Here is a 12673-nt window from a genome sequence, read left to right as displayed (position 1 = left end):
ATGATAATAACACATTGCATTTATATAGCACTTTGATCATCTGTGCTGGTATGAAAGAAATACACATGCGAACGTGTCTGAAAGAGACCCGTGTTGATTTGCTTATGCGCCGCCTGGAGAAGCATAATTTCATCTTCGTGCACATTGGCCTGTAAATGTGGATTACTTTTGCCAAATCACATCTATTTTTTCCCTCTTTTCTGGTCTCTATGTATTACACTTTTATTTATAACCACCCGTTTCACTGCAACAGCTCCATGTGGTTGCCAGGAAATCTGTGATGCAACTGAAAAGCCTCTGTATGGATTGCAGTCGGTGCTCTGACAGCTGTGAGTGTGTCCATGTATACGCACATGTAGCATATACACGAGTACTGTCACACATGTGCTTAAGTGTGCATATTTCCACAACAGCTTCCAGTGGGGCGGCTGCAGGGCTTGTGAGTCCCGTGCCACTCTCCCAGCTCCTTTAACGCAACCCTGTCTAAAACACAGTGGTGTTTGCATCTGCACATGTCAGACTGAAGGTCGGCTGCAAAGCTCACAGCCATGTATCATTGCTTTTATCTGAAACGATCACAGGGGGAAAAAAAACACTCTCTCAAGGGACCTCAAACAGCAGAGAAGGTGGGAGAGTCAATTACATTACAGCGCAATCACAGTGAGAAAGGAAGCCCTGGTGTGGATCGTATTGCAAGGGAATATGAGAGCTATTGATTTTGACTGCACTCATACTAGAACTCCCATCAACGGGGGCAACGTCAACACAAGAACACAAGCAACTTCATATAATTTACTGTACACAATGTTTATGTCAATCAGTAGCGATAAAGGGGCTGTTGAGTCCCGTAGCACGTTCATATCACATGACGCCAATGGAATTACACTGTGATACATTTCATTTGATGGACCTGATGTGCAGTGTATAGGTGCTATGGAATTGATACCAAAGAAAGGTCATGTGCTGCACGTTGAAAGATGTTATGGTAAGCCAAAATCAATTGTAAATCGATTTTAAAATGAATGGAAATTAGGTTTGAGCTTAACAAAGTGGCTGCCTTTGTAGCCTGGATGTTAATGGGGATATCTAAGCAGGTATATCACTCAACTTCCTTCTCTGAAAGTGACTATGAGAACAGTGACATCTAACACACCTCTCTCTCTCTCGATCAACGATATCTAAAACATTTAGTCTAATCTTGTATATTTTATCCTGAACTGCCCTTCCCGTCCTGTTCTGAACTGCTTTAGGTGTGCTTGCGGGTTCCAAGCCTTGGACTCACCCTCTCCCTGGAAGGAGATACACTTTAACAAACGGGTCAGAGTAGCCATTGTTGTCCCGAGGGGAAAGGTTTCTGGCCTGCAGGACATGAACGATCAGGTTGCCGAGCTGCTTGTCGTAGTGGATTTGAAGCTGCAAAAAGAAGCACATTGAATTACAATTGATTCAAATGCATTTGGTGAGAGAAACTATGAAAGAAAATGAGATTCACTTTGTATTTTTTAAGCATTTATTCAATGTAATGTTTTTTTTAAATACTGAAAGACAAATGGGAACTAACAATGATCACATTCTAGTGGCTTACATTTAAACTTAAACACTACAAAGCTCATCCTTTTGTGTCACAGACCTGTATCTCCCCAGAGATGGGTTGGGACTGGGTCTTCATTCCCTCTGCAGTCTGTAAGAAATAAAAGCAACATGCTTAGATACCGTTAGCAGAACTCTGTAGGCGGATACTAAATGTTAACTGGTGGGTGTACTGTACATAACACTGTACTGTACTGCTCTTCGTGCAGTGCTTGAGGCTAAACAAGTTAGGCGTTTGAAATTGATTGATCTGTTTTAATATTCATTCAGTTACCAGTGGAACATTCTTATAATTCATTCCGCACTGGCATTCTCAAATTATTTCCTAAGTGTTACATTGATACAGGAAGAGTTACCTGATGTGGAATATTTTAATAAACTTGGAGTAAAGAACATATACATATACAGAAAAAGATGTTTAAACAGGGAAAACAGGATATTAAATATGTCTCAAGGAATAATTCCTAACACTGATTATGCCTACCGAAGCTCTGGGAAGTTAAAAATGTTGTAAGGGGATGTATGAACCAAAAAGCATTTCATCCATCAATTCATATTGATATTACACTTAAAATACCAATTCTTAAAGATAAGCTAAAATGATTCTAAGCTGAACTTGACAAACAAACCCTCCTCTGACTCGCCTTGCTGCTGTGGCGTTTCTTGCTGACGGAGGGTGATCCTGGCTGACCGGGGCTGGAGGTTGCTGAGGTGGTGGGGGGCAGGCCGGAGGAAGAGGTGGAGGTGGGAGCCTGCTGCTGGGACACCTTTTGCAGCTCAGCCGCCAGCTGCTTGGGGTCAACACCTGGAGACCTGGGAGGTCTGTCACCTAAACGGGGTCACACCAGCATCGTTATGCAAAGGCTCCCACAGGTTAGAGGAAGACAGAAATCATGACTACACAACTTTGAGTTGGACATGAAAGGCTGTACAGTGTGGTAGCGCTTTTAAGAATCTCATGGTCTGTTATGCAGACAGAAAGAAATGCATGGCTGAACTTGAGAAAAGAGAGAATTGTAGATGAAAGCGATATGACAAGGGTGTCTAAAAATAGCAGGAGACAAAAGGTAATTGGGATATTCTGAGAAGACAGGGAGAGTAGTGGGGGGAAAGTGATAAACAGCCATCGCATGTTGGGGTTGGAGTTATACAAATACTGTAGCTCACCTTTGCTGTGCTCCTGGAAATCCAGGTGGTCGGAACTGTCGGAATCAGCCAGCATGTTGAGATCACTGACAGAAGGGAAATAATTTGACATATAATTCAGACAATTAAAACTCAAGAAGAAAAGAGACAAAAGAGAAAATAAGCCAAAGACAAACTGAAGAACTATATAGAAGATGAAGAGGACTTAATCATGAGTTACTTTTAAATATTTAAAATGGGAAATCAGGAAATATTTCAAACGCACATGTTTCATAGAATTAAATGTGTAATGTGGGGGGAAATTGAGCTTTTCAAAGTCATGACAGTGACTGGAAAAAAGAAAGAAGAGGAGAGGGTGACATCAGGGAAATGAAGAGGCAGGAAATGTAAGATGATGGATCAAAGTGATGATCAGAGAATGACTAAGAAAATAAAGAAATAACCGACGGATGAGGGTGGATTGTTAATCATAGAATACAGGAGAGAACGATAGAATGGTATAAAGGTTATACTTACAGTCTGACACACACTTCTGCCTCATTGCATGGCTGCCCGACCAGCCCTTGTACCTCTTCGTAGGTTTTCCCCGTCAAAGGAACACCACTCCACTCCAGCACTTGCATTCCTATACGCCATTACACAATTGCACACAGTCATACACACAAGAAAACAATCAAAAAATGTCTGACTTCACCTCAAACCAAATCAAAGGCTTGAAGGGAGTAGCTCTTTAAAAGTTAAAAGACTAAAGGGATCAACTCATTCTAAAAATACATTTTCGTTGACCAAAATGAGGAACCACATTAGGGTCTAACATCTATTCTTTGATTAAATTTACAGCTAAAAAATATATACTTTGATTGTTGTACTCCTTGTAAACGTCATGCATCAGACTTCAAGCCAAAACTGGAGCGATAAATGCTTGTGACAGCCGAAACAGCAGCTGTGTGACAGGCTGCCTCTGTGGAGCGCTCAGGCACAGAACTGGTTTAAAAAGAACCTGGAAATGACTTCATGTTATTTCAGCTATAAAACTATAATTTGCGGGACAGTTTTAAACGTGACGCATTATGGCCTGGAAAGGACACAAAATCCAATCAGATGCTAGTTTCATTCATCTAGTCCAGCAAAGACAAATGTCTCATAGAGGGGACTGATCATTTATTATATTCAATGCAGCAGTGAAAGCTCATATGAATCCACACAGCACAGCAAACCCACTGCATCCTCCAAAAAGCACACCCTGCACACTAGCAGGACTTACACGGTTTTAAACAGCTCATCAGGAGGCTCCGTTTGCGACGATACTCACGAGCTGCATGCGTGAGTGACAGGGAAGCTACTGTAGTTTCATCATAATATTATTCATCAAATTTTTTCACACTTTTGTGGTTGACATGTGTGTTGCAGTTTGCACACATTCAAAGAAACTTGAATTCCAGTGATAAGACAAACAGGCATGTATTCGTACACATAGCGACACCGAGCGTCTACGCTTGTTGAATCTGACGACGTTTCTCCGTATTCACACCACAGAGGGTGAGACGCCGTGTTCCCACTGGCAGAACCAAAGTTCTTTGCAGCCATTCTGCTCGGTGTTGATGACAGGGTTACGGCTGTTATCATGGTCGAGTTATCCTCGGGGCTAAGAAACGCTGCAGATATATCTTGACTATCGGACTGAACAATCATCAACAGCTTCAGGCTGTATTTGTCTTCTTTCTGTGCAATGATGGCGGCTGAGACAGAGTAAGTTTAAAGTAACGGGTAGAAAAGGTTTAAAGCAGAGGCAGGGGATATATATACTGTATATATATATATACAACTCTTCTGACCCCAATGTTTCCGTTGATGACACGTCAAGTGCCTGGGTCTATGCCTGCTAGGCCCGTTTAGTAATCCATCCATCATTAAAATACAGACTCAAGTTGGAAATTGGAAGATTATGGATCTTGTTTAGTGATTTAAAAAAAATAATAACATGATGTTGTTACTATACAGATCTTTCTTTTTTTGACACTCTAGCAGTGTGGCTCTCGGGATGACAATGTCAAAAAGAATGGATTGCTGTGAAATTTGCTTCAGATATTCAAGCTCCCAAGAGAACATGTTCTAATAACATTGGGGAACCTCAGACTGTTCATCTGGCAACAACATCATGTCAACATTTGAATTTGCAACACCTGCAAAACTGCTAACACTTCCATTGGCCCCAGCTGTACTTTGTGTTTTGTGCCAATTAGCAAATGGCAAATGTTAATATGGTAACATGCTCAACTAAGAAAACTACACCTGTGAAACATCTGCATAAGCATTGTCATTGTGAGCATTTTAGCATGTGGTGTTTGTATTAAGTTGTGCTTAATTAGTGCTTCACAGATTTGCTAGCATGGCTGTAGACTCAAGTAATATCAAGTTACAGTAGGGACTCCAACTATGTTATAAAGACCCTTAATATTCCCACTATTGTTCCCAACTGTATTTGCTGTATTTGTATTTTTTGATTCAGCAGTGTTTCACTGGAAACATTTAGAATGTCCTGCTAAAGAAGTGGGAGGAAGAGAAACAGCAATTTAAAATGATTTTTAAAGGAAAGGGAAGGAGACACAGACAAGAACAGAAAGTATGAAAATAATTGCCTACGCTCAAGCACACACACACACACACATCCTCAGAGCGCTGACAGATGGATAGCGCCCTACACAGGTCCAAAGTGGACAGTATTTCAGTCTCTATCCCTGTCTCATCGTCCACAGATCTCCAGTGTGGCAGCTTCAAGAAGGCGCGGGGCACAGCTTTACCAATTGTCCGACACCCTCAATGTGGCTCAACACAGAGATTAAAGCGGACTGTGAGCAGACAGGTGGACTGGGAGGCTGAGATGGTTAACTGTACCCAGACTGCACCATGTGAAAGCAATTCCACCTCATGAAATGTGTTATACCACACGGCAACATGCTGAGGTGGTGTCAGTGAGATGTGTGTGGGCGAAATCACACGTCATAGGGGTTAGTGCACAATGGTTACTTTTTAAAATAGCTAACTGTGGCTGTTGCAGTATTAAGCTACTGTATATGTAAAAGAAGTCCAAATAGTCCGGCACATAACCCCTTGTGATACCCCAACCAGATGTTTTTAAGCATTGTTTTAAAAGGGGACACGGCATGTTAATCAGTTGTCTTCTTATCTCACTCTAAGCAAATAAGAATGCTTCATATATAAGAAAATAAATCTCCAGTATATCTTTTGAGATTTATTTCCTTTTCTCCTACAAGTGAAGCAGATTTTTTTGCACAAGGGGAAGTTTAATTTGGTAGATGAGCTTACCTTCAAGAATTTTTCCTGTTTGTTCTGCAGCTCCACCAGGTAGGACTTTGGCAACATAGGCTCCAATGTCTCCATTACTGCCAGGGACCTCTTTCCCTCCAACCACACGGATACCCAGACCATTTCCTGTTTAAGACCCAAAGCAACGATTGTTTAGTGGCATTATAAGATAAGATAAGATAAGATAATCCTTTATTGGCAATCATTCAATGGCAATATCAATAAGTCACTATTGACATTCAACAACACAGAAAAAGAAGGATACAATATGGACACAAATATACTGCCATACCAAGAAAAAATGCATAACTATAAATAACTTACATTCAATAAATCCCTATATGAAAATAGCAAACCAAAAAAAGTTTATTTTCTTAGGAAATACAAGAAATACCGCCCCACAGTTGTATACCTCTACCAACCATGTCGAGTTGCAGTTTGCATCAAAATCACGTTTTATCCTAGTAGACATTTGTGTGAAATTGTCATAATTACCGTATTCATTCTAGTGCTTACTTAATGAACTTAATCAGTTCATCACTGAGTTCAGGTGGATTTCCAAATTTGGATAGATTCCCCTAAAGTTTTCCTGATATAAGAGTTCAGAAGAGTGATACGGACAGACAGATGAACAACTCAAAAACATAATGTGTTCAAATGGAACACATTTTGTTCGGGTATTTTCCCAAGTTTTGTCCAAATGCGTTTTTTAGGTATTATGTTGGTTATTTGGCAGCTACACTTGGTAAGCCTAAACCGACATAAAAATGAAAGCATTACAACCTTTCTTTGTTACTCAGTACTGGCCAACATGAAAACTTTAAATTACTTTTCTCACTGCTTCTGTAGCTATTGCTCTTTTGCCTTTATAGAACAGTAGACAGCAGCATACATGCCAACCCATCTACTGACTATCAAACAATCCTATATCATATCCCTCCACAGATAACACATAAATAGGCCCTCACCTACAAGAAGCAGAACCTCCTTTATATTACACTATTTAACACGGTTATGGAAGCTGGAACAAAATGACTCCGTTCTGTCTTTTAGACAGAATGCTTCCTTTGTGGGCTGCTTGTTACTTGCGTAAGATAATCCTGAGTGTGAGGGATACGCCATTTTGAGCATGGCAATGACTGATGAGCATGGAAAAGGGCCAAATCAAAAGGGATGCCAGGAAATGAAATGTCTGCCTGCTTTGAGCCTGGAGGAATGGTGTGATGGAACATAATGGCAGGGGAAGTGACTCGCTAGTTTGTTGAGATCTGGCATGAATATCAAGTAAACAGAATGCATGAAGCACACTGGTCACGCTCCGTTAACCTAATGGGACAATATGATCCATATTAATGTGTACATTCTACTCCCCTTTTTCATTTCTGTTTTATAAACATAAACCATGTGTGTGCTGTAAACGGTGCATAGGTGATGCAGTCAGTAAGCAATGGGGTCAATAAAATATAATGCATGCATCACAGTCAATAATAGCTTGTAATAAATGCTCTTTGCATGCTGCTTTTGTTCTTGTTGATTGAAATGTAGTAAATTGTGGTACTTTACCTGAGACACTGCGGTCTTTGGGATCCCTCTGCAGTTTGACCCTGAGGTGAGGGAAGGGGTAGTACAGGCCTTTTCCCTGTGGCCCATACACAATGGTGAGATGTCATGTATGTACAAGGTATATGCAACATGGACATGCCATATAGATATTCAGGTGATTGAGTGTGATTTCATGCATTTCATTACTACTTGGACTTGGTATTCAGTGCATGCGGAAACTTTTCTATAGTGTCTGCATGTACAGAATGTGTGTGTGTGTTTCCTGTTTCACCTGTCTCTTCTCTTGTCCATTCTCTGATCGCCCGTCCCTAGGATTGTCAAACCAGTCAGTCTCCTCTTGCCTAAGGTGGTAGGCTTCAGGGATAAAGACAAGCACTACTTAAAAATCAATCTGAGAACTTGGACATTTTCATTTCACTATATAGAGAATGGGCTTCTTCAGTCTATATACTGTAAAGTACATGCCATTAGGCATAATTAAATTCATGACAAGTCTATACTTAGTAGGGATTGTGACAAATAAAATAAAAACAAATACGAAGAAAACAAGGTGCAGAGAAAGAGTTGATTAATTAGTTCACTTTCTTGTGAAAAGGAGAAAGGATTCCAAGCAACATGAAATTTTACACAGGTATTGTAAAATAGGCAGAAAAAATGCAGCTTGAGATAGAATAAAAATAATTTATTACAGTATGTATAGTGGCATAGTCTCAACCTATACTGTGTTTTTTTTTCTGTGAATGTAAATGTTACTCCAATTGTTAGGAAAGTGCATGTATTTCTTCTAAACATTGAGTATCAGTACAGTATTACCATATGACATTTCCACAATGTAAAATCGTTGAAACTTGCAAATTAAAGTAGTATTAATTTGCTATTTTAAGAGTGTCTTAAACCTCCCCAACAATTGGTCATCATTTTATGGTGATGTGCATTTGACTTGAGGTGCGGGTTAATATGTTAACTGATGGATGACTAGAGAACTGAACTAATACTCTACCATTGGTTGCATCGTCTCTGTTCAAAGCCATCAGGGAATCACTTAGGGCTGGAATCAAGGCAAATGGATTTACATTGAAAAATGATCGGATCCATATGAATTTATTAGTAATTATGCTGCATTCAAGACAACTCAGAACTGGGATCTTAAAGCCAAAGAGAGAAACAATTGTACCTCTATTAGTATCTTAATTTACTAATATCTTAGTGATGATAACTCAGAATACTGTATGCTTTCAGTAAGTATAGAGGACAAATAGATAAAGAAGCGGAAGTGAATGTTTGCTCAGAAAATGATGAATTAAAAAAAATGTTTTGCATTATTATTAAAACTTAAAAGGCATAAATCTGTTCCATGCAATAAATTACAAATATGTCACAATAAAAGCAAATATTCACAACAAGACATGCAAGTTAAAGTTTTATATTTATTACATACAAGTGTTGCAACCACATTGGCATTTAAAAAAATATGACAGTATCCTACTTTAATCTATTATTTTCTAGCTATGCCATTAGAGTTTGATAACATTTTGATCTTGCCTATACTTTGTTATCTTAATAATTCAACCAACATATTTACCCACTTATATGATGAAATACACCTAAACTATCTGCTATCCACATTGCACATCAACTACTGTAGAATCTCTAAATATAAGTAATTTGCTGTGTTATTACAGTATACTGTTATTTTGAAGACTAATTGTTAAAGAACTGGTTCATTTGACAGAATTCTGTAAAATTTAACTGGTGGAGGCACTTTTTCAGTGTATCATTAGTGGGGAAAAAAAGTTATCAAAATCTGACTTAAGTTTCGGAGGATTATTTTTCTATTGTGGTTCAAGTCTTGTATCCTCCATGCAGGAATTAAGACTATTAAAAAAATATTTTGAAAGTTGACATAGCTACAAATATAACATTTGCGCACAAGTGAGCAAATGCCATTTGAGGAGGGGAACCTCCCACACAATGTAGCTGAAACAGAGAGACCATACGGTGTCACGCAGTTAACTATTGTGAGAAAACATTACACAATATCTAGCATGCAGACAGAAATACAGTGCATGCATAAAGATACATTCAAGCACATCCTATAAGACATAGAGCAAAATATACAAAGGCATGCATGTACAATAGCTCTCAACCAAAAGTACTGACACCCGAAAACAAAAAGAGAATACATTCACCAAAGTTAAGGTAAGACACATGCAGACATTCAACAAATACACAAAAGATAAATATCGTACATAATAGTACTAAATGCAAGAAAGACAAACCATAGCAAGACACTCTAAATGATGAGACATTAAACAGGAACATATTGACAATATGACAAGTCTGTTTTTTACCTTCACTATCTGACATGGTGCCCTGAAGGTCATCCAGCAGCACGTAACCCCTACCCCTGGTTGGCTCTTCCCTGATATGTTGCTGGGAGTCCTGCAAGGACAGGCAGGAACCAAATTGGTCCCTTGAATCAGCTGAGATGGGCGGTAGAGGTCCCGCTGATGCACGGGCCATGCCCATAGGTTGCCCAACAGGGCTCAATGGGCTCTCTTCCTCCGAGTTTTGGGCCACTATGGGTAATCGGCCACGACCACTTTGCACAATGGGAAGGCTTGTAGGTTTGGTGCGACCAGAGGGGGTTTGATAGCTTGGTACATCTCCAGATGTTTCACCATCCCCCTTAAGCCTCAGCGAAGAGCTGGAAGGGTCTCTTTTAATAGACAAGTCCAGGCCATAGCAAGAAGTGGGCCTGGATGAGGGTCTTGAGCGACTACCACTAGGATAAGCAGAATCCAAACCTAGGCTCTGGCCCAAATTTAGTGACCCAGCCAAGTTGGCACCCAAGGTGGACCCCAGGTATTTCTGTTGTTCTGCAATATTCTTACGAAGGCCGAAGGTAATCTCATCTTGCGAGAGCCGGTTGGATCTTACAGATGCACTGGTAGACCCAAGATAGCTGGTATAGTCTGTCTCCAAACCCCTGTTGTCTGTAATAGAGGAATACTTGGAGGAGGTCTTAGGATCAATCAATGGTGCCTTTTGATTTTGGTACAACAGTGATGCTGGGAGTTGTTTAGCTGCCTGCTTCTCTAGAGTAAGTCGACTGATACTGTACTTGTCTGTCTTTGGATAGTGTCTTTGAGAGTAACTAGAGGTGCTAGAGCTTGGGTTATAGTAGTTCTGGGAGAGGCCTGTCAATTGTTCTATGTTTTCTGTCCCACCAGTACTTCTTCTGAACTCTTGCTTTAGCTGCTGCTTCAGGAGTTTCAGTTCGTAGGGTTCCTCCATTGTATCTTCTTCATCAGGGGTCTTTCCAAAAGTATGGAGTCTAGACGTGGATCCCAGATAGTCAGTAGAACCCAGATCTGCAGCACTCCTACGCAGAAGCTTCTCTGCTTTGGCCAGCTCCCTCTCAGCCAGACTGTAAGATGAAGACAGACCTGTGGAGCCCTTAGCCAGTTCTGCAGCATCTTCCAACAACATGTAACTCCGAGGTGTATGGGGATCTACATCTGTATAATAGGAATCAGATACAGTTGACATGGGGCTACGTGCTATATTTCCAACATCCAAGGCTCTGAGGTCAAGGTGGTTGCCATATTTGTCATATTTGACTCCCAAGTAAGCTGATGATGTGGGATCAGGCTGGCGGCTAATGACATATTTAGTTGCATCCAGCTCTGAGAGGAGGGCTGCTTGTCTGGCAGCTTTCTGCTGCAACAGGAGCATCTGGTGGTAACTCTGCTGCTGGGAGCTAGTGAGCGAGGGGACAGAGGAGTAGAGAGAGTGGGATTGGTAGGACTGGGGAGTTTGGTAGAGAGACTGCTGGTATTGGCTTTGATTGTATTGGTACTGGCTGTATTTCCCATACTCATGCTTGGTTTGAGGTGGGACAAAGTCATCCAATTCTGACTGAGGAGCTGTTCTGGGACGTTCAAGACCATGACCTTCAATCTCCTCATCTTCACCAATTCCAAGCCCACCCCTTGTCTCTCGGATGTTACTAACCTCACTGTCTGACATGTAGTCTCTGTCCTCGGCAACACTCTGTAAATATGCCCTTTCTCTCTTCTCTCTCTCCTTTAGTAGCACATCTTTTCTACGATTAATGCCCATCTCCAAGTACCTAAGCTTGGCATCAATCTCTTTCTCCTCCTCATCGAGCTCTGCTTGTCTTTTGCGGAGCTTGGAAGACTCACGCTCAACGAGATCTAGCTCACGATCAATGTCTTGCAGGATCTTAGCACGTGCCATGTTGGAATTGCGGCACATTCTTCGGCGGGCCGAACCAGTGGTGTGTGCTGTCTGACCACTCGTTGTTGACTCATCCTCTGATGGTGGATTGGGGAGAGTCCTCTTCACCTTCTTTTGAGTGCCTGTTTGAGTGCCTGTTGGTGAGCCTTTCCCCTGTAGGAAAAGAAAACAAGACAATGATTAGGACTGTAGGAATTCAAATGGTTTTCTTAATCCCCAAAATAAATGAGTCAGCCAGTTATGTAGTCCTCAGAATTTTAATAATGACTTTCTGTGAACCATATTAGTTCGATAATTGTTATGTGATCAAAGTGAAAAAGTAGAAAATCAATTCTAGTCTTGCCACAAAGTTAATATAAAGTCATGATTTTAGATGAGGACATGAACATGGTGCCAGAACACCTTTTAAGCATACCAGTAAGGTATTCCTGTCCATAAATGTTCCCCACTTCTCACTAAATTGCACATGCCTAAATTTAGTTTCAAAATAAGTAATTTATTAGCATTAAACCTCCATGGATCTCTGACAGCTCAGTATTTTCCTGCAAGCTCAGCTCATTTCCTTTTATGTATGTATGAGATTCTCAACAGTGAATTGCCCAGGCTGAAAACTGACTTCCATACCTCATGAGGGCCAGGAGCAACATAAGATGCCTATGTGTGCATTGTGTAACCTATACACTTGTTTCTTTTACTTCCCTTTCTGTATATGTTGCCCTATGTATGTGAACAAACCAAAATTTAAATTACAGATTTTCTTGTTTTCATAACATACAATAAAGTA

At 40.5% G+C, this 12673-nt stretch overlaps 1 protein-coding gene across 1 annotated transcript in view; it reads right to left on the bottom strand.

Moving 5' to 3' along the window:
* The window catches only part of pcloa (piccolo presynaptic cytomatrix protein a), a 49805-nt gene that overhangs the window by 9620 nt on the left and 27512 nt on the right, over positions 1 to 12673 (bottom strand). The window contains exons 7-16 of the mRNA XM_076111741.1: positions 9978 to 12042; positions 8627 to 8674; positions 7898 to 7980; positions 7627 to 7702; positions 6064 to 6189; positions 3253 to 3361; positions 2758 to 2822; positions 2235 to 2419; positions 1631 to 1681; positions 1283 to 1413 (exon numbers count right to left, since the gene is read on the bottom strand). Coding sequence (XP_075967856.1) covers positions 1283 to 1413; positions 1631 to 1681; positions 2235 to 2419; positions 2758 to 2822; positions 3253 to 3361; positions 6064 to 6189; positions 7627 to 7702; positions 7898 to 7980; positions 8627 to 8674; positions 9978 to 12042 — 2939 coding nt within the window. The remainder of the gene's footprint in view (positions 1 to 1282; positions 1414 to 1630; positions 1682 to 2234; positions 2420 to 2757; positions 2823 to 3252; positions 3362 to 6063; positions 6190 to 7626; positions 7703 to 7897; positions 7981 to 8626; positions 8675 to 9977; positions 12043 to 12673) is intronic.

Source organism: Anarhichas minor, unplaced genomic scaffold (assembly GCF_050575085.1).
Source record: "Anarhichas minor isolate MPS153535 unplaced genomic scaffold, ASM5057508v1 ptg000045l, whole genome shotgun sequence".
NCBI lineage: Eukaryota > Metazoa > Chordata > Actinopteri > Perciformes > Anarhichadidae > Anarhichas > Anarhichas minor.
The sequence above is the reverse complement of the archived record's forward strand: the minus strand, read 5'-3'. Positions and strand labels throughout refer to the sequence as shown.